Source organism: Cheilinus undulatus, linkage group 21 (assembly GCF_018320785.1).
Source record: "Cheilinus undulatus linkage group 21, ASM1832078v1, whole genome shotgun sequence".
Lineage (NCBI taxonomy): Eukaryota > Metazoa > Chordata > Actinopteri > Labriformes > Labridae > Cheilinus > Cheilinus undulatus.
Genome location: NC_054885.1, coordinates 22,337,360 through 22,364,730, shown reverse-complemented (window position 1 = coordinate 22,364,730; position 27,371 = coordinate 22,337,360). Strand labels below are relative to the sequence as shown.

At 39.2% G+C, this 27,371-nt stretch overlaps 2 protein-coding genes across 3 annotated transcripts; one reads left to right on the top strand and one right to left on the bottom strand.

Moving 5' to 3' along the window:
• Positions 1 to 514: 514 nt before the first annotated feature.
• Positions 515 to 14,788, bottom strand: mgrn1b (mahogunin, ring finger 1b). 2 transcript variants are annotated; one of them, XM_041778068.1, is made up of 17 exons: positions 14,447 to 14,788; positions 13,394 to 13,512; positions 13,176 to 13,264; positions 11,454 to 11,600; positions 10,936 to 11,053; positions 10,736 to 10,802; positions 10,582 to 10,625; positions 10,454 to 10,501; positions 9,958 to 10,026; positions 9,718 to 9,877; positions 9,466 to 9,575; positions 7,157 to 7,371; positions 6,262 to 6,373; positions 5,647 to 5,692; positions 5,458 to 5,562; positions 5,147 to 5,192; positions 2,116 to 2,249 (listed from the first exon to the last, which is right to left on the bottom strand). In XM_041778068.1, exons 1-16 carry the CDS (start codon positions 14,532 to 14,534, stop codon positions 5,152 to 5,154), a joined length of 1,578 nt encoding a protein of 525 aa, XP_041634002.1. In that variant the 5' UTR covers positions 14,535 to 14,788; the 3' UTR covers positions 2,116 to 2,249; positions 5,147 to 5,151. The 2 variants fall into 2 exon arrangements, with proteins under 2 accessions (XP_041634001.1, XP_041634002.1); XM_041778067.1 differs by lacking the exon at positions 5,147 to 5,192 and having other exon boundaries at positions 515 to 2,249.
• A 2,694-nt stretch (positions 14,789 to 17,482) lies between these two features.
• cdip1 (cell death-inducing p53 target 1) lies at positions 17,483 to 27,369 on the top strand. The gene is made up of 6 exons (XM_041817432.1): positions 17,483 to 17,573; positions 18,434 to 18,471; positions 19,936 to 20,086; positions 20,271 to 20,417; positions 22,223 to 22,499; positions 25,538 to 27,369. Exons 3-6 carry the CDS (start codon positions 20,011 to 20,013, stop codon positions 25,647 to 25,649), a joined length of 612 nt encoding a protein of 203 aa, XP_041673366.1. The 5' UTR covers positions 17,483 to 17,573; positions 18,434 to 18,471; positions 19,936 to 20,010; the 3' UTR covers positions 25,650 to 27,369.
• Positions 27,370 to 27,371: the final 2 nt, after the last annotated feature.

Genomic DNA, 27,371 nt, shown 5'->3' with positions numbered 1-27,371 from the left:
GATCCTGCATTCCTCCTCAACACCACCACCAGTGTCTAGACTCCATAAGGGGGTATCCTATTCCTGCTGTTTGCCTCACTACCTCTTCAAGTACATGAAGTCATCACAATGGAGTTGACTCGTCAAAGACAGTGCACATTTTTTTCATTTAAATTTGTAAAATAAATTATGGTTAAACTCGTATTAAGTCTCCCCTGATTGAAATTATGTCTAAAATTGCCAATAAGGGGCCAAGAGTGAAAATTATCCAAACAATCTTTGTATCTATGTATTTCAATCCATTTCTTCAGGAGTTTTAGTCAAAAAAGAAACTGTTGATGAATAAAATCATTAATAGTTCTTTTTTCATAACCAGAATTAAAAATAAAATTCCAATTAATCTCATAGCAGACACTCTGACATCAAACTAAAATGTAGGCCAATTTAAATAATTCATCAAATATCTCATTGCATATTGCAACTGATTATGGTCATTGAAAAACATAGTGGAAGAGAAAACCGCTGTCAGCTGAAGAACTGAATCATTGTTCTTTATTGTTATTCACATGCTGCTATACACACGAGGATAGACAGGTACTGATTTTACAGAGAGCCACAAACCACCTACTGTGGAGTGATCCTGGATACCAGGTCAATCGTGGTCAGAACAGGAACAGGAAGGCACAGTGTTGAGTTGAAATGGCACCGAAGAGGAAAGGGGAAAAGACAAAATAAGCATTTCACTAAAAAGCAATGGAAGTTTCAAACTTCTACAAATTCACATGCAAATGCTAGCCCAATTATTGAAATGCAGCGTCTGCATTGAGTGCATTGGATGTGTTCCTTCCTATCAAACAACCTAAATACAAAGATTCAATGCATATTTGATACATGACCATGGCATAGTAAATAAACAATTAAATTTAATATTGCAAAAACAATAATATACATTTTTCCCAGTAGCATGAAGAATGCGATAGAAAAAAAGGCTCTGTACATCAGCATGAAAAATCCTGTCTACAGACTGGAAACCGTTGTGTATTGTAGCATTTATCAGAACACTAATGTCCAATGCAACAAGCAGGCAGCCATATCAAGTCAAGGCACAAAGATCTATATGCATGGCGCTACACATACAGGACCAAGGTAAGAAATACAAACACCTGACCCCCTTTTTTTGCAGCTACATCACATAAGCAGACACTGGCATTGCCACGAAAAGACTGTACAGAGATCTGCCACATCTACGACAAGCACACTGTGTCAGTGTATATGTAGCTGGAGCATTTATGCTTGTTGCAGGCTTTAGCTATCTTTGAATTCAGCTGTTAGGATGTAAATGTGTCGCAGATATAGATTTGAGTCTTAAATAATGTGCATTGTTCTTGATTATTACTTCATTATCAGATTTTATCATAAGTAATATAGAATATGATTTGGAGCTAACTACACAGGATTCTAGTAGTTATGATACATAGATATCACACATTTGAAAGAATAAAAAAACAGACATGTAGATATTTGAGATTATACAACTTAAACTAATCTCTTATAAACTCTTGTTATAAGGAATGAATTATTAATGACTTTGTTGGAGTGCAAAATCACTTCAAACAAACACACAGACATTTAAGTAATATGTTTTAAGATTTCTCTTCATAATCCAAATCAGCTGGAAAATCAACATGTTAAAAGTTAATAATGTATGTCACTGATCAATACGATATCTAAACAACAAAACTTAGTTTACAAACTCTTCTGAATTTAGTGTCAAGCAACTGATACAATTTCTCTTAAGTGTGCTTAAACGCACCACCATGAGCGGTAGTGAAATATCTCTGGATCCACATCATAACTACATGACTACTCTGGCCTACACACATGACTTACCACCATCTGACAATGACTGAAATGTTTCAGAGCTGAGGGAACCAACTTTTCCCCACAACATTAGCTGTATTAGTCAAATTTCTTTTCTAATGTCAAAGGCATAGATGAAATAAACAGTCCTCCCTCATCCTGGAGGGTTTGCTTTCAGGGTCATCAGCTCTGATCACACATGGAGGAAAGGGTTGAGGGGAAAAGGAAGAGTCTTAATGATCTTTTTAAAGCAAAAATCTGTTCTGATCAGTGAAGGGGTAAATGCTTGAATCAGAGTCAGGGGTTGAGGTGCTCGTCCTCCAGATGAAGGCTGCTTGTGGGACACAGGAGAGGCTGGCTGGAGCAGTTTGTGCTCTGACTCTTCAGGCTTTCTGTCGACTCAGATGACCCTGGAATAAAAAGGAGCAACTGATAAATGTGACTGGAAGTGAACTATCCAGGATCAAGATGATAAATAATCAGTGACTTTATAATTTTTAGTAAGACAAGTGTAAGGGTTCCTTCAAAATTCTGAAAATCAAATTTGAGACTTTTAAGACCTTTCTAAGACCTGAACAGGAAAAATTGACACCAGTTTTTGAGATGATAACAATCAATATTTAAAAGCTTCTGAGATTTATCATTATACCTAACGAGGGCTGATTTTTAAAATTTAATATACTGTAATGAAATGTCAAGAGCTGGGGTGGTGTTTTACAGCTGTATGGAGTTTATTTTAACATAGTGAGTATTATAAAATATGAGGGGGGCCTGGGGAGCTCCACTGGTAAAACAAGAACTTTAAAGACTTTTAAAGGCCTTAAATTCCAAATGTCCAGTTTGACTTTTAAAGACTTTTTAAGGATCTGCGGGAACCCTGTTCATGAATAAAAAGGATTAATTTATTGCAATTTATTAAATTCTTCACCAATAAAAAATATTTTCTTCTTTTTCTTTACAAATACAGGAATTACTTTTTAAATTCAAGGTTGGACATACTTAAAAAATAAAAATATTTGATTTAAAAAAAGTTACTCTGCCTCATTCACTAATATCTTCCAAAGATTTCTATTCAACTTTTTCTTAAAAAAATTTCTAAGAGAAACCTACACTATATTGCCAAAAGTATTTGCTCACCTGCCTTGACCTGCATATGAACTAAAGTGACATCCCATTCTTAATCCATAGGGTTTAATATGACGTCGGTCCACCCTTTGCCGCTGTAACAGCTTCAACTCTTCTGGGAAGGCTTTCCACAAGGTTTAGGAGTGTGTTTATGGGAATTTTTGACCACTCTTCCAGAGGCGCATTTGTGAGGTCACACACGAATGTTGGACGAGAAGGCCTGGCTCTCAGTCTCCGCTCAAATTCATCCTAAACGTGTTCTATCAGGTTGAGGTCAGGACTCTGTGCAGGCCAGTCAAGTTCATCCAAACCAAACTCTCTCATCCATGACTTTATGGACCTTGCTTTGTGTACTGGTGCAGTCATGTTGGAACAGGAAGGGGCCATCCCCAAACTGTTCCTACAAAGTTGGGAGCATGGAATTGTTCAAAATCTCTTAGTATGCTGAAGCATTCAGAGTTCCTTTCACTGGAACTAAGTGGCCAAACCCAGCTCCTGAAAAACAACCCAACACCATAATCCCCCCTCCACCAGACTTTACACTTGGCACAATGCAGTCAGACAAGTACCGTTCTCCTGGCAACCTCCAAACCCAGACTCGTCCATAAGATTGCCAGATGGAGAAGGGTGATTCGTGACTCCAGAGAACATGTCTCCACTGTTCTAGAGTCCAGTGGCGGCGTGCTTTACACCACTGCATCCGACGCTTTGCATTGCACTTGGTGATGTTTGGCTTGGCCATGGAAACCCATTCCATGAAACTCTCTACGCACTGTTCTTGAGCTAATCTGAAGGCCACATGAAGTGTGGAGGTCTGTAGTAATTCACTCTGCAGAAAGTTGACAACCTCTGTGCACTATGCGCCTCAGCATCCGCTGACCCCGCTCCATCATTTTACGTGGCCTACCACTTCGTGGCTGAGTTGCTGTCGTTCCCAATTGCTTCCACTTTGTTATAAAACCACTGACAGTTGACTGTGGAATATTTTGTAGCGAGTAAATTTCATGACTGGACTTGTTGCACAGGTGGCATCCTATCACAGTAACACGCTGGAATTCACTGAGCTCCTGAGAGCGACCCATTCTTTCACAAATGTTTGTAGAAACAGTCTGCATGCCTAGGTGCTTGATTTTATATGCTTGTGGCCATGGAAGTGATTGGAACACCTGATTTCAATTATTTGGATGGGTGAGTGAATACTTTTGGCAATATAGTGTATGTGGGATTCATGGCACCTTAAACTGCTTAACTGTTTGCATCTATGTTCCTTTTATGCCCATATAAGGACATACAAGGGCCGTGTGCAAAGACAGAAGGCACACAGGAATGAAAGGAGAAGCAGCAAGATATCAGTTACATCTGAGTTAAATAAAACCTATAAACAGCAGCAATTCTTTGATAGTTCTGAAGTGGATGTAGTCCTACTCTAAAGGACACTAAAAGAAGAAAAGTTAATTGTATTTTTAGCTCCAGTAGGTGATATAAAAGATATACAACAGACACATTTATTAAATGATATTACTAGTTCAGACTGGTTTCTGCTTTCACATGACATGCATCATGCTGTTTTTCACAACTTTGTGTCATCCAAAGTTTTCATTTACACTTTTGAAAAATGTTGGGACATAACTACATCAAACATGTTTGGTATGATCCCAAACTCTTAAAACACCAAATAGCTCCTAGTTTCTCCCCTTCTTGCTCTTGTTTAGGCATAGTGTCTAAAATACTTCCTGGCATAGCTTATTTTCATGCTTTGGAGTCTCAAGTTTTGCAGCTTGGCTCTGAATGCTGCATCATGTTGGTTGTGCTCATCAGTCTTTGGCAATATTTGCACTGTTTTTGTCTTGTCCATTTTCTGCTTACCGTGCATCTAAACCCCAGCTTTGCAGGAAAAAAATGAATCTCAAATCTTTGCCTGCGTTCACAACACCTGTACATCTCTCATCTTAAGCCACTGATGTCAAACAAGAACCCAAAAGCAAATAGTGCCCAAACAAGTGCTAACACACTTGTTTCTATCAAATTAATTTAAATTTTCATCTGTGTATCAGTTTTTAACAGTGTTGTGAGATATCGCTACATTCTTACACATAACCCATAGTTTTCTGTGCTGTTTCCAGAGGAAAGGTATGAGGCTCATTCACACAGAAAAGCAAAGCAGAGAAGAAAGCCTACATACCACAGTTATTCCTCCATACCAATAGAGCAGGAATCAGGACCTAGAGCTGCCCAAAGGGAAGTAGTATGAAGGGACAGGATGGCAGGAAACAGAAGAAAGTTTAAGGAACAAGAAGAACAGGAGCACACAGGTTAAATGCAAAGCGAGGGCAATCACGGGTTTTAGTCTGGAATTTAAGAAGAGAGATGTTAGAGGCATTTAAAGGTGTACCAAGTTAAAAATAAGCAAGACAAAAGATGTTTGTTTTGAACATAGCCATCAATTGCAAAGCAGAGTTTCCTCAACATTTCTTCTGTGCTGGGACTTCTTACCTGGAAGAGACAAGTCGCCCGCTGGGTCACTCTCTGTTTTGGTCAAGCTGCTGTGCTCACTGCTACAGTCCTGAAGGATGTCTGCTCTGGAAGGTGTCCTGTCCTCTGTGCACACAGAAAAATGTAAAGTCAGTAAAGCTAAGTCCAAAAGCAAATTTAATGGTTTGGTTGTAGTATGAGAAAACTTACCATCATCTGGAGACAGGGATTCAGCTGCATCCTCAGTTGCTGTGGCCTGAGGGAGAGAAGGAGACAGACTGCTTGAGTATTTGTTTGCAGCAGAATTCAATAGTGCATATCCACAAGTGGTTTGGCTCCACTCAGCTCTGTTTTGGTACCAGGCTCTTTGTTTTACTTTATAGTCTCATACTTGATAGAACCTCCTCAAAAGAGGCACAGCTGTCAAATCACAGCTGAGCAAAACTGCTGTGGTGTCCGACTCAAAACCGATGATGATAGAGTACCCGGGTCTCAGTTTATGGCTTTTTGTCACAACAAGGAAACATGTTTTGTGTTCAGAGGCAATAGCATAAAGCAGGAGCAAATATTACTGAAAAGAACAGGAGATTTTGGGAGGTCAAAGAGCATTGCGAAGTCTGTGACGAGAGGGGTTTATCAGACATCTCACTCATGACACTCCTAGAGAAAATGCTCTCTGACCACTGAATGGAGTGTCTTGATGTCACATCTTATCAGCTCAGCTCACTTGGAACCTTACCTATTTGGCAAGGTTCCAAGTGGTACCAAATATAGTACCAAAAGAGCACCAAAAGTCTTAATGTTAGGAGGTGAAGGGCAGCTTACATCTGTGGGGGCAGGGCTGCTGGACAGCAGTGTGTGTGGCTGAGCATCAGACATCTCAGACAGCTTCTCCTCATCTTCCTCCTGGATAGGGGAGGATGGAGACCTGAGGGTGCTGATGTTAGGAAGAAAACATAAAGATTAATAAATACATGAAAATGTATATCATAAATTAACTACAACTGTAGCTACCTTAATAGGCAGATTTTAAGCCCTTTAGTCCAAGTGATACTGGCCTCCAGATAGAGTAGGTTGTGAAATCAACACAACAAAATTTTTTTTTAAATAATCTATACACAGCCTCAGTTATATTTTTCAGCTTCAAATGCGGTGTTCAGCTACTTTCATGAGTAGTTAAAATAATCATACTACTGATATATTTCCATGGAGGATGGTTAAAATGGTTAAAGTCAAAATATAACTATTCTTAATAAAAAATGTATCTTGTTGTCACTGCATTTTTTTGTAATCTTAAAAATACTAAATATTTAGTCTCAACCAGTTGTACTTTGCAAAAAAATTAAATACCTACATAAGCATTTTATCTAGATGTAGGAAGAAATGTTTTATAAAAGCAAAAGATGTTCAGTTTATTCTAACACAAACCTTTAAACAGCTTAACCTGGGAGAAACATATTTTGCAGCTGTCTCGTAATTCTTTTCAGAGTTGCATCTAAAATTTTCTTCATGGAAGAAAATCATCAGTCGGAGAGCTTTTTCACTAACGGTGGAAGTACTGAACATAACCTCCTTATGTACAGTGAATTTAATCACCACAAACCCTAATGTAAAGTAAATTGTCCACTTAAATTGCACATACGAGTGTATCTCTTTATTCCTTGTCCTAACCTGATTATGTACGGTCAGGTTTTGGTGTGCCTCAGACTGAGATGATTACCTGTCAGGTGACTTGCTGACTTTGCTTTTCTGCAGACTCCCATCACTTAAATGCTCAGGGGAGCTCAGCTGTCGACTGTCACCTCCCATACCCCCTGAGAAGTTGATTTCATCATAGAGGGGGGCAGATGGGATGGCAGGAGACACTGACCGCAGACCGTTCAGAGCCTCTAACAGTGAGATAGGCTCAAAGCCAGGAGGGACCGAGTCTGTGCTCTGCAGAGAAACAAAAGCCAAGGTTATGACTTTTTCCCTGTGAATTTCTGCATATATGAAAAAGATGAAATTCTGTCTTCCCACCCCAGCAGTGTCATAGACAAGACAAAAACAAACTCCAATAAAAGCAACCCTTCTGAGAAATATTAACCCCATAAAAACTACTCTCAAAAGGAACCCTGCTTATTAAGACATGGTAAAGCAATAAGACTGATCTGGGTAGTTGCATTATTCATCTTCCAAGAGTGAGGAAGAAGTTACTGTAAAGTAGCTCCAGATCAGTGCAATCAAAGGGATGTGAGAAGAACAATGCAACCATATGACATCAGTAAACATGGTGCAATGAACAACAATGGCAACCTACATAGGAATAGATTTCCTTTTATTTCTCAAAATGTTTATAAATCGAGTGTTTCTTTGTATAATATACTGCAGTATTAAAACCTCAACGTTTTTTTGTGTAAAAAAAATGAGGACAAATGTATAATTTCAGAACTTTTTCCACCTTTAATGGGACCTATGATGGTGCCCCATCATACTTTGCACCAAAACTGACTGGTATTTTAAACTGTTTATAATTCACTACACTTTAACCAAAACTCCAGTTCAAGTTGAATATAAACAGCCCCACAGCAAAATGATAGGGAGGTGGGGATCACCTGAGAGCAGTGAATGTGTCTCAAGTGATGGTAGTATGAAGACACCTGTGTCTGGTAGGCCCAGTCACTGAATTATGAGTATTCCTTGCTAGAATTGCACCATGAAGACATAAGAACACTCCAAACATATCAGAGAAAAGGTTATTTTAAAGTATAAATCAGGAAGTGGATAAAAAAATTCCAGTGCCCTGAACATCCGCCAGAGATTAATTAAATCCATCATCAAGAACTGAAAGCAATATGGCACAAATAAATCTGCCTAGCTCAGGCATTCCTTACAAACTGAGTGACCATGCGAGAATGGGACTAGTGAGAAAGGCCATCAGCACACCTGTGACTACTCTGAAGGAGTTACAAGCTTCAGCTGAGATGGGAGAAACTCTACAGAAAACAGCTGTTGCCTGGGTTCTTCACCAGTCAAAGCTTTATGAGATAGTGACAAAGAGAAAGTCACTGTTGAAAACACATATTAGATCTGGACTAGAGTTTGCCAAATGGCATGTGGGAGACTCCATGGTCAAGTGGATGAGTTTTTTTGGTCTGATGAGACCAAAATGATGCCTTCAGACAAGAGGCTTTGTTTGCTGGACACCAAACACTACCCATCACCACAAACACACCATCCCCTTTGTGAAGCATGGTGGTGGCAGCATCATGCTGTGAGGGTGCTTCTCAGCAGCCAGCCGTGGAAGGCTTATAAAGGTAGAAGGTGAAATGAATGTGCCAAAGTAAATAGGAAAATCCTGGAGGACAATCTTATTTAGTCTGCAAGAGAAATACGGCTGAAGCATAAAGTGAAAGCTAGACAGAAATTGTTAAAAGACAACAAGGTGGATGGTTTGGAGGGGCAAAGTCAAAGCCAAGACCTTAATCCAATAGAGAATTTGTGGCTGGACTTCAAAAGGGCGCTTCACACCCGATCCCCATGCAGCCTGACAGAGATGGAGCACTTTTGAGAATGGTTAAGCGTACTTTGCAATTTCACTGCTACCATATCCCGCTTTACAAAGCTCAATTCTAACAACATGAGCATTTGCAACTTAAGATCTTTAACTACTTTGTGCAACATTTCATGCCCTTCTCCTAATCGTCTTCTAATGCTTTTCCCAGGAGTTTAGCAGATAAGACTTTACTATGAAGCAAGTGCTGGCCATTTGAAGTTTTGACATCAAAACAGACGTATCGCTCACTAAAAGGTTGCGAACATCTAGTTGTCATCCTTTTCTACCCTATTTCACATTTCTTTCTAAAAACAGGAATGGAATCAATTAAACATCTGTGAGTTTCAGCTGTTCCAACAAGGCCGCTCCTCTTTAATGTTTGACTGCAGAACTTCATATCACAATAAAGCCCACAAATATGTCCAACATGCTGCATATCTACGCATATTCTAGCAGACATGAACAGATTATACACAGATGTGCTTGAGACTCACTGAGTGCTCATCATGGTCCATGGTCTGAGCCAGAACAGGGCTGAAGGACACAGGGGAGAGAGCACCAGGCTTTTTCCTCACTGCTCTGATTTGCAGCAAGGCTCTGAAAGCTGGTGAGAGACACATACACTTTAAATTAACACCACCAATTTTTTGATTAATTATACATATAACATTAGCTATGCAATAAATAAAGCATTAGGAGGAACCTCAAAGAGGGGAACTTCATGACCATAAAGTAAAATGTCTTACGCAGCCTGCAGATAGGGCAGTTGTTGGCCTGGTAACGCAGAGTGTCTGCGCAGGAGTTGCACAGACACAGATGCCTGCAGGGCAAGATGAGAGTGTCTCGCAGGTCAGACAGACACACAACACACTCGTTGCTGTTGTCGCTGTTCTCATCGTCTGATGGCTGGAGACAAAACAAATCAAAGTTACACAAATAAAAGTAAATATTGGTTAACTCTTACAGCAAAGGGATTTAACTAAAACCTTGGTTTCTTGGTTGTTTTTGTTCTCAATCCCGTAGATCTCCTGGAGAAGGTAGCTAACACGGTCCACCTATAAAGATAAAGGAATGTCGATTTCATGTTTACAAAGCTCTTAATCACATTCTTAATTGCTAAATGTTACATGCTGTCTAATCTCGATAAAAGACTGTGATATTTCATTTTCCAACACAATCAGAGTCGAAATTGAAATTCTTTAAGCTCCTTGTAATCTAAGTTTACATTCTAAGTTGACTGTGAAGATCTGATTTACAGCGACTCCCAGGGGTCTCGGCACAGATTTTTCTAACGCAGCAAATGAAAATGAGGGTCATTGATGTTCTGCACTAAACAACCGGTGCTGCATTAAGCACATACTTCAGTATGTACAGAATTTGCTTCACAATTCACAAACTTCTATAAAGGCTGAAAACATTTATTTAAAAATTAAGATACTTGCTGACCATTTCACAACAAAAAAAGATAATTCATAAACCTACGATTTGTTTCTGCTTCAGAGGCTTGACTGAGAAACTACCATCGACGTGCTGGGGGTAAAAAACACAAACATGGTTTAGATTTTTCATTTACTCTGAAGTTATCAATGTTTACTAAAATGTATACTTACTCTTTCAAAGGCTGCCAAAAGCACGTGAGCATGTCCAAGGCAATCTTAAAAAGAACAAACAGCATAATATTCACCACAAAGGTAGATCTGATTCAGTCTTTACTGCAAAGATGAATACACGGTATCTGAATGTTATGAAACTCAATTAACCCACCATCCCCTTCATCAACCACAGCCTGGATCACCATGGGAAACACTCCTCGGTCCAGGTCAAAGTTTAGCTTTAAATGGAGAGATACAGGGAATTATTATGTGCTTTCTAGGCATGAGCAGAGGGTATTAACTGGTATAACAAAGCCACACTGTGTCTGTGATATTTGATCTAATTATAAACTTGCTGCTAGGAGTACTTACATCCTCCTCTTTCCACTCGCTGAAATCAATTTTGAAAGACGGCATGGAGAACTGCTGGCTCACCCCTCGTTTATAGTGCACGGTTTCAGAAACCATTGATGGGTTTTTTGGGCTGTACCTGAACATCGTGCGTTAAATGAGCATGTTAAAGACAATGACAGACAGCGTGCAGGAAGGAGAAAAAGGCTGCAGCCAACAGGAGTAATATCTGATCTCTCTGATTAGATAGGAGGAATGTCTCATCTTTTAGTCTCATTATAAAAAATCCTTTCAGTTTTAACCATTACTTTCATCTTCTTCTCAGTCATATCTGCAGTATCCATGGTGACCGATGGTTGCTAAGGACCCAGTGCATCTATTCTGGTCTTTGTGCTCTAAGAAACAGAGTTAAGACGTCTCTGACACAATGCTTTCCACCAAATCCTGCTGCGTGCCTGTTACTTAATGCAGTTAAGATTTCAACAATGTTTTTACTGATAGATATCATGATTAATCATTAAAAATAGGTGAGTTCTTACACTGCCATCCCGTTGGAGAATTCTTCAAATGCCTGACAGTAGAGAGTAATAGCCACCCGTGCATCAGCGTCAAAGGTGAACTCCACTCCGTACTGAACCTTGGGTTTTCCACCGTCTTCACCCACTGTGTCAGAGTCATCTTTGTATCTAGAGTCAGGATCAGAAGTTTGGTTAAACTTTTATGTGGATAAAGTTTTGCTGTATTTTTGTGTGTTACGGAATCAGTATCAGGATGGATTTTATTGCCTACTACACTTAAACATACAAGGACTTTCAATTGGTGTTTTGGTGGAGAAGTACTCAAGTAAAAGTACAGTTGGCCATAACTTCAACTAGGTCATTCAGGTAAAGTCACACCTCTGTAGTAAAGTGACATACACAACAAAATCAACAGTGTTAATCGAACTCATAAAGAGTTTAATTTAACACTTAAAAGTGTCTAGCCCACACTACATGTAGCGGCGATTTGCTCTTGTCAATTAACAAACAAACTGAGAACTCAAAATCAAACCAACCACTGTGGCCTGGGGATAGTGGATCTTACGCAGAACCAAAAATTCCAATGTCCATGCAATAAAGTCTAGCTTTTAGGTGTTTATTCACAAAGGTTTCACACAAACAACTGGCATCTCCAGGTCTGCTTCTTACTCATGCCTTCCTGGTAGAAAACCATTCACCTTCGCCGGTGCCCGCCCATCCTATTCTACCTGCCCATAATACAGACGTCACCTTGTGCCAAACTACCAAATATATCAAAACAAAAGCCCCAAGCCCCCTAACCCTATACGATAACGTTAGTGATACCAAAATTAATCCTTAAGTCCCAAACAATTAATAAATAATAGTAAAATTATCAAACTAACGAAGCATGTGAATAGCTCCAACACTACATATATTTAAACTACATGTTTGAAAGAGTCAGATATTCTACAATATGACAGAGCTGTAGTAACTCTTGAAAATCTGTGACAAGGTGGGCCACCTCTGGCAAGAAGAAAGCAGAGAGTCAACCTCATGGTAACACAATGCATACTGATGCACTATGCCTTCTTCAGGATCACTTTAAGTCAATGAGCAACTCCAACTCAGTTGATCACTTCACTCATGGTGCAAATATTATTACAATCCACCAGAAACATGACCAAAAGAAACCCCTGCAGGAATCACTGTACAACAGGCAACATCCAAACACAATTAAACTGATCTTAACACTTTGCCCAAGGGCATGATGGGGAACTCCACCCACACATTCCCCAGATCTGAAATTGCAGTAGGCAGAACTTAGATCAATTGACTCTTTACAGAGTTGAACTAAAATTGAACAATGATCACTGTCAAATAACTTCAACATGGAAGACCATTTCACTCAGAACTGAGTTAAAATTACACTTAGGGAGTTACAATCAACTCTGAAATGTTTAAATCTGAGGTATCAACACTCTAGTCTATGCTGTGTACAACAGTTGATATCATGTGGACTCATTCTCTCACCATATGCTACAGTGTAATCAACAGAGGTAGAAAAAAAGTACAAGACAATTGTCTTCAAGTAAAAGTAGTTACTCTAATTAAAACTAAGTAAAACTACTGATTTCACAATGTACCCAGAAAAGTACACATACTCAAAAAACCCTCAATTACAGTAATTTGAGTAAGTATAATCTGTTACTTTTCACTCCTACAATTAACATAGAAGAACAAAAAAATCTACAGTCTTTTTACCTGACCAGACGCAGAGAGTCCTTTCTGATGTTGACCAGACTCCTCAGAGTTTTCACAGGCTCATGGGGTGCAGGTGTCACATAAGGAAACTAGTGATAAAATGAGAGAAATGCAAATGATCATATTTGACTACAAGTTATCACCACAGTTTGGCCAATCCTATGAATAATACTGCAGATATTACACAACTATAAATTAAAAGGATGAACCATCTTTACCTGCACAGGCCTATTTCCAAGAAAATTCAGGTCCATGTTTTCACCAAACAGATATCCCTCTGGATGTGGTGTGTCGAATTTCTCTCCTCCCATGAAAAAGTGGCTTGCAAAATAATTCCCTGTGGGTGTCGGCAAAGAGAAATGTTAAAAAAAATGCACTACAAAAAGAAAACAATCATATTCTATTAAAAATATATCTACATTAAAAACTGTGTCTAAGTTAGTTGTTACATTTGCTGTTTACAGTGCAGAGGTGAGAATAGAATCATCAAGAACCATAAACAATATAGCGGCTACTAAACAGGGTCAGTACACAGGCATGGATTGTAACTTGATACAATTTTCCCTTTTTAGTAAAAAATGTAGCTGTTTACAGCAGAAATAAAATATGAAAAAGTTGTAAGCAGCCCACTATCTGACCATCAGATCTTGTGAGCATGCAGTAAAATGTCAGTCATGATCTAAATGGTCCCCGACTTCCTCGTGTCACAATCTCTTCATCAACTGGATTTTTACTATCTGTAAGAAACAGTTCACCACTTTGAAAGTGTAAAAGAAAATAGGCAGAAAACTATTATTTGGATTTGCCTTCTGCGAGTGTTTGAAAATGCTGTGTGGATGGGAATCGTGTCTTTAGTTGTAGGTATTCCAACGTCCAATTTAGTGTTGATAGTAAGAAAAAACCGTGTTTAAAATTTGTACATCATACAAGTGTTGAAATTACAGTGTTTCATGCGTTGTGACAGTGCTGAAATGATTTAATGATCAACCAACTTTCGTCTAACCAAAGTCGCTATCCAGCGCACTGTCTACTCACTGTAAATATCATTTATCCAACATAACACGTGGCGTTTTTAATGTAACCAATGCCTGTCGGGCTCATTACGCCATGTGAAACTGCAAATGTATACATTATAAACAATTAGCTGCTGCCAGTCAACAAAACCATCGACCTTTAGATACAAGCGTTCGCTGGCCATCAAATGTTAATTTCAGATGAAGCATGCTCACGTATAATCTGGACTAAACCAAGAAACATTGCCGATTATTTACCAGATTTTGGTGGGAAACGATAGGCCGAGTTAGCCTGGATATCGATATCCTCCACACCAGCGATTCTGCGGCTCAGGATGGACCCCATCTTCTTCTGCTAGATCGCCGATGTTAGCTACAGCTAACTAGCAGCCTGACAGCTAACGGCGCGTTGGCAGCTCAGTTATCTCTGCCTGAAGTGGATTCTAACGCCAAAATACCGTTAACATTAACCACCACCAAACACGAAATATTATATAAACATATTACACGTTAAATTTATCAGCAGCTACGTTGCAGATGCTAAAGCTAACAGGAAACAACTGGAGACGGGCTGTTGTTATGCCAAAGCTCTACTGACGTAGCAGGGACTCAACCTGATTGGCTGCCTCGGAAAGTTTCCAGGACTTAGTCCGTTCGATCTAAATCAAGGGATCGCCCGGCGGGGAGGAGAAAAGTGGGGAAGGAGTTAGAGCAGGGTCGTTAGGTACCTGAGACAAATTAGATCTGACACATCCTCCCAAATATACATATTTTCTATCAGTAAAACTCATACCAACAGTTGGAACTTTAATTCCCCAGCAGCATTTTTTCTTCAGTTTTGAAGCACCAAAGGGAAACTGATTAAATTAATGCAATATGAAATACACGCGTTAAAAAATTTTGCCTACTGCCGGTCACTTCATCAGAGACGGTGAGGGAAGCGGGTGTTCAATGCCCTCTAGTGGTCAAAATGAAAATCTATTCAAAATTAAAATTAAATTCATCAGTCAAACGCATATCGAACTTTTCCGGTGGAGCATTTTAAACATGAAAGGTAAGAACTTAACAAAATAATAAAGACTAAATTATTTGTTTATAACTTTTATTTAGCTCAACATTAAATTGTTTAGTCATTTGTAAGATGATATCAGCGATAAGCATATATATTCAAACATAAATACATTTGTTATAAAATAAACCCTTTTTATATTTTTCATGTATTTTCATTCTTTGTGACTCATTATTGACATTGTCTTGTGTCAACCGACGTCAATTATAGTTTCTAAACATGGAAAAAAAAACACTTACTGTTATTTGATATTAAATGCATCAAATGCTGGCACAGCCTGGGTGTCAGCATTTGATGCAGGCAGGTTGAATTTGTATGTTTAGAACTGAATGATATGCCCTGCATAATGATTAATGTCATGCATCATTATTTTTGCTTTACCTTAAACAGCCATAGTAATAGACTTTGATTTAAAAACTTTTCTACTTCTATGCTAAGCAAATTTGAATGACCTTGTGTGGGGTCTCTCTCTCTCTCTCTCTCTCTCTCTCTCTCTCTCTCTCTCTCTCTATCTATCTGTCTGTGTCTGTCTGTCTGTCTGTCTGTCCATAAACATGATATACGTAGACGCCTCAGACGCCTGTGTTTGCTCGCTGCAGCGATACGTCAACCTGTCCGCCATATTACCAGAGGCAAGGCCGCCTCACAAGCATATACAAGTATACGAGGGAACTTGAGATTTTCGGAATGAAAAGCATCCGTGTTCACATAAAACGGATTCTGACTAATCGTTTTTGTTCCCAGTAATCTATTTTCATGTATGATACTGGCATTTACTGCAACCAAAAAATAAACGAGGTCTGTAAAATAAAAACACATACTGACAGAAAGCAGAGAATATAGTCTATAGATATAAATTGACAGAATTTTAAGAATATATGGCTGTACTGTGTTCTTCTCGGTGGCAAGTTAATGTGTCAGTCCTTCTTCTTTAGGATCCAACTTTGTTTGTGGTGTCCCCTTTTATGGCATGTTTGTACTCTAAGTCTGTCATTCGCAGTGCTTAAGTTACCTGCAACTGCATATTCCCTAAGGAACAAATAGCATTACAGTTTTCTTTGTATTTTAGTAATTTATGGCCAGTTTGCTTGTTTTCTTTTCGTTGTTGAATTAATTAGTTTAAGATGGTTAGTTTGGTGTCTGAGGGCTCTGTAAATGAGCAAAGTCTCTGTATAAGCTGTTTGAGCCCTAGCGGAAAGCTCTCAGCTTTCTTTCTGACGATCAGGGCTTTGTTATGAAGTATATCTCGTTGTTATGCTATTAGAATTTTTGTAAATAAATATATGCTTCAATATTAACATTTACTTATGGTATAATACTAACGAAATATGTTGTTCGTATTGCTTTTATTATGAAAGCAAACCGGAAATAAAATGTTTTTTGATCAACTAGCGCTGACTTGACTATTCTGCTATGGCAGTTTTGCACTGTGACCGCTGAGGGGCGGTGTAGTCACAATATAATAATATGACTAGTCTTCGTACACGTCTCTTATGTCTCGTGTCTCATTTTTAATATTGAGAAGAATCTCGGAAAAAAAACAAAACAAAACAAAACAAAAAAAATAATAATTACTGCATCGTTTATCAGGGTAAAAATCCATCTGGCGACATCCACCAGATGGCATTAAACACCTCCTCGTATTAGCAGCCCCCTGGTTTGTTGAGGAATGTTCTCGTTAAAACTAGATGAATCTTCACAGAGGGTTAAAACCAAAACATACATGATAATTTTGTAAACAATAAAAGGTGGGATCAATTCAAATATTCAAGTTATTAGAATATGAGAACCAGTAGTATTTTCTTTTTGATACCTAAAACTGCTTGAAGTGGATATGAAGCCATAGTCAACGCCCTGAGTAGAACTTCCGTTGAAAGACTTTCAAAATAAAGATTTTATGTTGCCATTTTCTTCTTCTTCTTAATATTATTATTGTTGTTTATTGCAACTTTATAATTATTAATGTCATAACTTATATTGTTTACGATCACACGTTTCTTCCAAAAAATAAATAAATAAAAACAAAACAAGTTCACGCATTTCTTAATATAAATAATTGCAGAAGACATTGTGTACCTTGTTCTGTCGAAGCTTTAAATTTATATTTTTATGTTGCGTACGTGGAAAATCAAGATTAGATCTTTTATCGGTTGCATGTTTGATTTCCAAATCTATTTTTTGAATTTGTAAAAGAATAAAAATGTGGTCTGGTGTAAACTCGTGTCAGCGGATGTTGACTGTTAACACTGCAGTCGAAGCTGCTAACGTCAAAATACTTCAGTTGCACCGCGGGCAGGCAGCGTTGCTCATAACCAGGTAATATATCTTTACGTTCACTGGCAGCTTCATGAATACATTCAAAGCCAGATAACACAGTAAAACAGTAAAACGATATAAAGTTGATGAATATTTCGACTTTCGAGCTTCATCTTCAACCAACTGTTTCTCTCCATAGAATGGCGACGCTAGCTTGCTAACGATACTAGCAAACATGCTCTGCTTGGACGTTAGCTAAACAAACAGATGTGTTTCACATGTTACGTTAACATTTGATCTGAAACAAAACATCACTTTAGGTTGATCTTCTACTTTTATTACTAGAGCAGTCAGCAGCAGGCGAATATACTGTACACTTGCCGATTAAACAACCTTATTACGCATGTCTTCGCTTAGGTTAGCAGCCATCATTTACCGTAAATAAAGAAAAAGTGAAACACTTATAGGGTACGCAACCTCGTTTCAGTTGACATCAATGCTGATTTTTCGCTAGCATCGATTACGCAACTAAGTTATTCATGGTTAGTTGTGCAAGTGGCTTTGAGCTGGATTATCTGGGAAAGGATTAAAGAAAACATCAGCTAGCTCGCTAAATGGTTAGCCAGCGAGCGTCAGAAATGCCTCTCAGTAAAATTACGAGATTTTGCAACAAACAAAGCAAACGTGTTTAGTGTTTGCTGTCAAAGTTCGTCGTGTGCTGTCTGGTGATTTGTCGTGTCGTGGTTGTGTTGAGATGTAGTCATTAGCTCAGCTGGACTTGTTATTGTCGTTGCTTGATCTCCACAGAAACACAACTTTTGGTGATAAATGCCATTTGTGGGCATTTCAGTGATCATAGTGTTGCTTTCCAGTGCATGTTTTTCCTCAGAAATAAATTTGAAATTTTCGTCCTATTGCAGGTTGAAGAATATTTGTCAGATTGTCGGTCCGGTATCAGGTATGATATTACTATTATTATTATTGTTGTTGTTTTTGTTATTATTATTATTATCATTATTCATTGATTCTTTTTTTCTTTTCAGATAAGCAACATCTAAAGTAACATATTTGTGTATGTAAGGGGGGGCAAGTCACTAAAATGTGTTTTTTTTTAGCAACACTTCATAATATCTATTAATGAGCCCTTGACAATATAAACAAACTGATACTGTAGCTGCATCCTTGGTGTCAATAAGTCACGTAGAGTTCGAGTGGATCAGTTTCTTTTATTTATCATCAAGTACCGTGAAACTAAAAGACAAAAAAGTCACAACAAGCCTCTCAAAAAGGCATATATTGACACATATACATACACAGTGCATTATACACAAATTCATTTAACATTTCAACAAACATTTAATATTATTGATTTATCGTTTTACCTTAAAAGCACATCTTAAATGTACTCAAACATGTAAACAGCAAACAGTATTGCAAAACCCACTTGTTCAAAAATACAGTTGTTAAATCTCAAAGTGGATAACATTCTCAAATAAACAAACAAACGTACCTCGCTCTGCTTACCAAGGGACGCAAACTTTTATACATGTGGCTGGAGACTCGTATCAAACGTAGCACATGCCCATAAGCCAACAGCGACTGCACTCAATGCTTAAAACACACACATGTTCAATATTAAAACTTTGTCATGATAAAACAAATTGAAACAAACTGATTGTAGTATATCATGCTCAACAATGACTGCTCTGGGGGTGATGAGTCCAGTGTGTGGAAATACTAATTAAAGCTAGTTATACTAGTTCCAGGCCTAGGCTTCAACCCAGAACGTGAATGGCACATAGCAAAAACAAAAAGACACTAATGGCCACTAACAAATAATGTGTCAGTTTATATACAGTTATCCACACTTGAAATGTTGTCCTGTGTTTGTCATATCAGACAGAAACTCCATCGGTCTGTATCTTGGGACAAACATGCAGTTACACACTTCACTATTCAGCTGATTTTTCAGTATGCCTGTTGCTCCAGTCATGCTACCATATTAAATATAAAGAGCAGACATCACCTCAAAAATCAGAAATTTTAGTGTTGTTTCCCTGCTGTTTTTTCTAAAGACTACTTTGAGCAGCAGCATGCATTATTTAGCTGGAAAGAGAAATCATGCGTCCTGTAGAAACTTGAACCATGAACCAGAGATCTGTCTCTACTACTATCACCCTCTTCCTCTTCACTTCATACAGCTCAAATTTGTAATTTACATCAATCAGTTGCTTAAGCTCCACGGTATCCTCCTCAGTCACTCTGTCCTTGCTCTGTCCTAATGCACATGAACAGCGGTTACACAAAGCCATCCTTCATTAGCCTCCTGGATTGTGCTGGAACATTTTGTGTCTTGTGAGAAGTCTGTCAGAGAGTAGCTGGCCAGGGGATCTAAACTGCCTTTTTTTCTTAAACTTTACAGAGTCAAAGTCTTCAGGAGAGTTGTGAGTAGAGCTCCGTGTCCATCCCCTTTTCCCTGTACAGACATCCGGCCAGTATGTCAAGTGATCCTCCTCCTCCATATCCTGGAGGTCCCAGCGCCCCACTGATTGAGGAGAAGAATGGACAACCAGGTATGTTTGTGTTAACTTTTACGTATTGAGTCAATGTAAACAAGAAAATTCAGTATTTGGAGTTACTTACTTGCTTTATCTATTTCTATGACCAACAAAATCAACTTGTACAAAAATGTTTTTTCTAGCTAATACTTGTGGAGACCCATGTACTTTTTTCTTTCTTCTTCTTCATGTTAAACAGTTCCTGTAAGAACTGCTCCCATACAGGGGCAGCCATTGCCTCCAGACTATGGCCCTCCACCTTATGAGGCTCCAGGACCAGGATTCCTCCCCCCACATGTTCCTGGTGAAGGACCAATGCCTATGCCAATGCCTCCACCACCTCAAGGTGCTTCATACAGTCTGCATGTAAAAAATATACAGAAGGCCTTTAGCCACACAATATTGTTGTGGTCAAAAGTTTTATTGTAATTATTGATCCTTTCAAAATCTCTTTCGAGTTTTGTCATGTTAACCAGCTCCTCAGAGAAGTATCAGACACTAGGATTGGGCGGTATTCATATTCTAGCTCTGTCTTCATGACTGTAATTGAAGCAATACCATGGCTATTTCTTAATACTCACTAGCCACTTACAGTTGTGCAAGAAATGTAATTATCAAAAAAATCCTTAAATGAGGGATGTGATTGGCAAAGAAAAAAACAAGTTGTAAATTGATATTTAATGTTAAATTAAACACCAATATTCTGCCTTCAATTGAAGTTTATTTAAAATGTTCCTAAGTCTTGTTGCAAAATAGTCTGTGTTGATAATAGTAGGCACAGAGGTCATTGAGTTTCCCCTTGAATTTTTTTGTAGCTCCAAATATTTTTTCTTCCTGTATTCTGACAATTTTTTATGCACCAAATGGTGCCTTTTGACAATTCTGATCAAATCTTGTCTATTTATGAGTCTCTGTAAAACTGCTGTTTGTTTTCTTCAGGAATATTTCCACACATTTTGAAATGTGTCATTTGATTGCTTTTTCAGGTGGACTTCGATACATTTTTGGGTTTCTATAAATTTGGTCCTGTAGATCCTTTTAAGTTGTATCTTTACACATATATAAAAAAGTAAATAATGCTGCACACCAGGAAGCTCCTGTTTTAAGAATGTATGTAGACTAGTGATGCTCTTTCCCAGACTATCTTTGGATTTAGCAATCATTTAGTGATGTGCAAGTCTTACTTTGAATTTCAGCTTTACGTATGTACCTAGATATTGTGTAGTTCTGGATGGCATTTTGGGATTTACTATAGTGTTCTTTAACCACAGTCACTCACCTGTACCAGGTTTGACTGAATGCAGGAGAGGAGTAACCTTGAAAAGCCGATGGATACACCAGATTGCATGTCTGTCATCAGGCAATGTGAAATGTATCCTATGCAGTGGATGAAACAGCCTATCTGGTGTGTCAGGTTAGGTAAAGAGGGAGAGCTGCTGTGCCGCCGACTGAGATCACTTCAGTTAGCATGGATCTAAATAAAATGACACTGTCCTGGTTATACTGTAGAGTAACACATTTTTAACAACTAAAGTCCAAACTTCACTGTCATCATCACCCCCTTCCTGTAACAATCCTCTTTAGCTGTAAGTGATTTAAAGTCACGGAACAATACTGTTGTTTTAAGAGTTTACTTGATATTCTATTCACTCGGCAAATTGGTCTTGTGTAATCAGGATTTTATTACAACATATCAAACTTAAAAGTGTGCAGTACCAAGCCACACAACGAAAACAGTGGCTCAAGAATTTCATGTATATGTTGCACCACATTAGTTTATTTAAAGAGAGATGTAACACTGGATCTCTATAACGTTTAGAGCATACAGACGCTCCTACTTGCAACATGCTGGCTACTTAGGAAGCACATTCAGATAATCAATGAGTCCATCAATTTCCAATGGGGATCTCAAACTGGTTTGAAAAAAAAAAAGAAAAGGCAAAAGGTGTTAAAAATACAGCCTACTTTGGGCAGCCTCAGATGTAACTGGGCAGACACCCAGGTATGGAAAATGTTTAATGGATATATTAGACAGAATCCCTTCCTTGCTAAATAAAAGCCAGCCTTAACAGTGAATAGCAAACCATTAGCTAATCTGTGTCAAACATCATGCAATGTTCAGCAGATTACGTGTAATATCCCTCTGTTCAGGTGGCGCTTACCCACCCCCGCCAGGTCACTACCCCCACCCGATGCCGGGACAGATGGGTCCAGGTCCCAGTCACTTTGTCCACATGGGAGGCCACACAGCGACCGTCCTGGCTCCACCGGGAGCAGCCACCACTGTGACCGTACTGCAGGGGGAAATGTTCCAGACCTCACCTGTGCAGACTGTGTGTCCGCACTGCCAGCAGGCCATCGTTACACGCATCTCCCATGACGTCGGACTCATGAACACACTCTTCTGCCTCTTCTGCTTCTTTGTAGGGTGAGTGCATCAAGATCAAGCTGATGGTTGGATTTTGGGGCTGGGTAATGGTAAAGATTTCACGATGATATGTGTAATTTACAAAAAAATTTCTGTGTAGCAGTCATTGTGCCCATGGTGTAATACTGTAGAGTTCTGAGTCTACAGAAATACACGTGGCAGACAGTTGCATTGTCGTAAAAGGAAAGTCTTGTTCCTTCTTGCTTGTTTTTGTGGAGCTGTAGATACCTGTATTAATTCTTAGGCAGTGTGTTTAGATGTTTTTTAAATGTGTTTAGCTGTGTTTGGATGCTGCCTGTTGTTTAGTGATCCCTGCTGGGGGTTTTTTTAGTCATGTTTCTTCTATATGTTTGCATTATTGGTAAAGTTACCCATTGAGTCAGGGTTCCCCCCTTTGATTTTAGGTGTTCCTCAAGGATGCAAAGTGTGTATACTCTATCAGTTTGATTGCCTTGCTACGAGGTTGACTTTCTGTGTTGTTCTTGCCAGAGGAGACCCTCTATGCCACAGATTTTCAAGAGTTCTCTTTCAGTACTCGTTTTGGTATCTCCGTACAGGACATGCTCTCCCGTGCTGTCCCCAGAAGCAATATTACACTATGCCAGTCTTGACTAGCAGACAGGCGTGACGTCTGCAACAAGAGGAGGGACTTCCTCCTACTATAAAAGACCTGATGTACCGCCTCCTCTTCAGTCTTTTACCTCTTCTTGCTCCTAGAAGCAACCGCTTAGACAGCCGTGTAAGCTAACAGGTTAGCTTAACTGTTCAAAGAGCGAGCTAACCCCCTCGGTCGCCAAACGCTACCTTAAGGCTGCTTAGCCAGCTGAGCCTAGTAGCAGAACTGTCACCAAACAGTAGCTGCCACAACTAGCCACCAAGCTAACTGTTTTCAGACGGAGCTTATAACCTACCCTCGTCATGGACAGGGGCAAGCTACCGGCCAGCCTGTGTGTGTGCTGTAACAAGATAGGCTAGTTTGTCGACGGAGGATCCGTTGCTCGGGATAGCCAAGCCCCCATAGCAGGAGCTTCCAGAGAGCCCAGAGGGAAACACCATCCCTACTGTTAGCTGGGGGTGACCATCTCGATGCCGTAGCCCTGCTAACCGACCTTGATGATCCCAAAGCAGGCCAGAGGGCAGAGCTAGGGGACGTCGTGGTGCCATTCTCCGATTCAGGAGAAGACTTCCTCAGCTTCGGCTCTGGCAAAGGTGATGAGGACTGTGTGGAGCCGTTCATTACTCCACTAGGTTTGCAGCCAGTGGCAGAGGGGGGCACCAGCTCTCCTAACACAGCTGCTAGCGTGGAGACCACCATGTCTCGCTATGAGGGAAAAGACTGCCTAAAGCTAAACTCCTGACCAGACAAGTACTACTGGTCTTCCCTGAGTGCCTGGAGGAGGCTACCTGGTCATGGACCAATCCGTTAACTGTTTAGAACCCCGTTCAGGGAGGGTCAGCATTGGACTGGGCTGACATGGAGGAGAGGGGTTTCTCGCACCTGCCTCCAGTCGAACCTCTAGCATCTCATCTTCACCCCTCGCAGAAATCCACCATGACCTCTGCAGGCCCGTCCCTGCCCTCCAAAGCCGATTGTCTCCAGTCCTCGCTGACAAAGAAAGGCTACAAGGCGGTGGCCATGAATAGGGGGCTCTAAACTTGTCGTCGCTACTGCTGGCCTACCAGGCAGAGCTAGAGGACGACATGTCAACCTCACCCACTCCAGCCCTGTGGGACGAATAGTGCGTGGTTACAGACCTCTTCCAGGCCCTTCAAAAGGCGTGTAGAGGCCGAGCCGGCGCTCACAGTTCACCGCCATGCAAAGAGGAGAAGGATCGACCCTGCGGGTATCCCAGCTGGGCCCCAGCTGTGTCTCATAAGCACACACCAGTGGTTTCCCTCCCCTGTAAATCCTTTAATAACTAATTCCTTAAACTAAAGTTACTGCAGCTCTGTCATATTGTAAAATATTCAACTCTTTCAAACACGTAATTTACTATATGTAGTGTGGACCAATGTAGGCACATTTTAAGTGTTAAATCAAACTTTATATGAATTAAATTAACACTGTCAGTTTTGCTCTTGCTGTTGTTGCCAACAAGGAAAGATCTTAGTTTACTGTACAACTCCAGTACCTACTCAGTACTTAAAGTAAACTTTAAATTAGATACTTTTTACTTTCACTTGAGTTGATTGATAGACCAGTAGTTTTAATTTCACGCTAAGTGAATTTTAACTAGAATGAATGTACTTTTACTTAGTAGTCGTGTACTTTCTCTGTTGCTTGCGGAAGCTCTTGAGCCTCCAGTGACATGAATTAAAAGGGAAAAGAAGACATTTTAAATCCATTTGATAACTATTGTGATACTTTGCCGAACCAATTATTTGGGCACAGCCCTTGTTGATGCCATCTGACAGCTGTTTGTAATTGGCTTTTAGCATCCTAGTAGGGGTTTCTGTTGGCCTTGAAGTAAAATGATGCATCAAAACATTTGACCCAGTGTGTGGTTTAAACAATGAGAGCATTTATGAAAACAGTGGGTGTAACCACATGAAAGAATGAGTCGTTGACAGCAGGGCTTCTGCATGCACAGGACTACAGAGGTCTGACTCTTCTCATGTTCTGTGTTTCTTTCTCTTTACGTCTCAAGTAATGTCATTTTCCTTTTTAAATGTGGACAAATCGAAACAGGAGTCGAACTCAGGATCATTTTTTCACATTAACAGATGGTTGACACATCCTGTTTATATTCAAATCTTATGGCCCAGTTTATGGTGTGATACATGCAAATTAAGAGGTTCTGTGGAAGATACAGATAAAATGTCCGCATTTGACTTCTCTGTTTTTTTCATACTCTTGCAAATGTTGCAGACACAGTTCTCTGTGACCTCTTTTGCAAGCATTGAACAGATCAACAGTGTAATGAAATACCTCGTCACAATAGACGTGTGCATTCTTTCTTAACATCCTTTTGTCCACCTTTGGACAAACCCTTAGTTCTTCTTCTGTTTTGACAACATCATGTGTTCCTCATTTTCAGGTGTGACCTCGGCTGCTGCTTGATTCCCTGTCTGATTGACGACCTCAAGGATGTGACACACACCTGCCCTTACTGTAAGGGCTACATTTACACATACAAGCGTATATGCTAACCACCGACAGCTGTATGTTACAGAGACATGCACACAAACACTCACAGCTCCTCCTGCTGGTAGTGACAGGCTTCTCCTCCCATTTTTGCAAAGTGTTGTGTAGCCCTCTTAAATTGTAAGTGCAGTTTTCTCATTAGTTCACAGAATATTTACTGTATATATCTTTGATTCTTTCATGTATAAATATGCATTTGATATGTACAAATCTCACTGAACTGAGTGTGTAGGACACCAAATCATCCACACAGATGGAAAGGCAGACAGCACGTTAGTGCATCTGATCCTGTTTGAAACCTGAAGAGAAGGCTTGTAATGTCACACACAGAAACAGAAAAAACAATCAGATAGACAGGCAATGTTTAGTTAGAGAAAGCTGTGAAAAATGGTCACTTTATTTAAAATCATCTGTGAATTTAGCAAGAAAACAAGTGTATTGAAGTTAAACATGCTGAGTTAGCTTTGTTTTCTTTTATTTATTATTAAAAATTTTATCCATTATTTTAACATGCTAATATGTAGAACTGTGAACATTTTTGTCCATGTCTGATTACTAACCATTTTTTTCCTTTTATCATTATAATCCCTTATGATTGTTATCAAACTAACAGTTTTCACATCAATGAAGTGGTTTGTTTGCTCATACAGGACGACAAAGATTAATGTAACTTTCTGTAATTCTTCTGGGCTTCAATCAGAAGTCGCATAACTTAGTGAGTTATAGCTGAGCTGTTAACACATTTAAAATCCCTCTGTCTGTGATGTTTTTTAATTTTGATAATATATCCAAGATTTGCACTTTAAGTTGGAATTAAAATTTCCCCCTTTGAGAACCATCAACCTCAGCTGTCACAGGTGCTTTAGAAACTTTAGCTTCGATGGGGGAGAAAAAAAAAAAGATTAAAATTTTGATTTTTTTGTTTGTTGTTAGCCAATTAAGTCCAGCCATATATGCACTTATTCAGAGTATATTAGAATCAAAGCGGAGCAGTGTTTTATTGAGGACACTTTGTGTGACATCAGAGCTCTGCAGTAGTTTATCTGTTGGCTGGTTGTTTGAGCCACAGTACACAGACGAGTCATTTAAAACCACAACCTGACGAATAAACAAATGCAGAGAAGTATGTCGGCAAACTACTAACAGTAGTGGCATCATCCTTTACACGTCACTGTTACATCTTTAACCCTCCTAATACGGCGTCAGCCTTTAAAGAGTACCTGCATTGCTCAGATGCATGTTAGATGATAAAAATATAAATGTCTTTGGACTAAATAGAAACCACACACTAGGAAATAAGCTTCAGATCAATGATTGTATCACACATCTTTCAAAATAACATAGTGATTCCATTGAGATTACTAACAGTGAATCAAGCATTGTTCCAGCACAGCATGCTTCAAGTGACATTCACCTTCACTCATTAGATGCAGAGATTGTCTGCATGGACCACACAACAAGATAATACAATCTTACAGGCTTGTTCCTTGACTCTTATGCATTTGATTTTATTTTCCTTAAGGCTAGCTAAGCAGTGCAAGAAAGTCCATTTTAAGTTGAAAGATTGTGTTGAACTTTGAATAAGAAGTACTGTATGCCATTGTTGTGGATAATGCTGGTATGCATTGCTCTCTAAATGTCTGTGATATGTACAACTATACAAGTCAAAAATTTGTTTGACTGTTGTATACAGTTACTATTTTATCAATAAAAAACAGAACAAGATC

Bases quoted from the DNA above. Each gene is read 5' to 3' on its own strand.
- mgrn1b (XM_041778067.1), bottom strand. From the start codon at position 14,534: ATGGGGTCCATCCTGAGCCGCAGAATCGCTGGTGTGGAGGATATCGAT. The intron at 10,803-10,935 runs GTAAGTACTCCT...CTCCATTTAAAG, and splicing joins GCGAGTGGAAAGAGGAGGAT to CTAAACTTTGACCTGGACCG. The intron at 5,693-6,261 runs GTAAGCTGCCCT...TCTCTCCCTCAG, and splicing joins GCAGCCCTGCCCCCACAGAT to GCCACAGCAACTGAGGATGC.
- cdip1 (XM_041817432.1), top strand. From the start codon at position 20,011: ATGTCAAGTGATCCTCCTCCTCCATATCCTGGAGGTCCCAGCGCCCCA. The intron at 20,087-20,270 runs GTATGTTTGTGT...CATGTTAAACAG, and splicing joins GGAGAAGAATGGACAACCAG to TTCCTGTAAGAACTGCTCCC. The intron at 22,500-25,537 runs GTGAGTGCATCA...CCTCATTTTCAG, and splicing joins CTCTTCTGCTTCTTTGTAGG to GTGTGACCTCGGCTGCTGCT.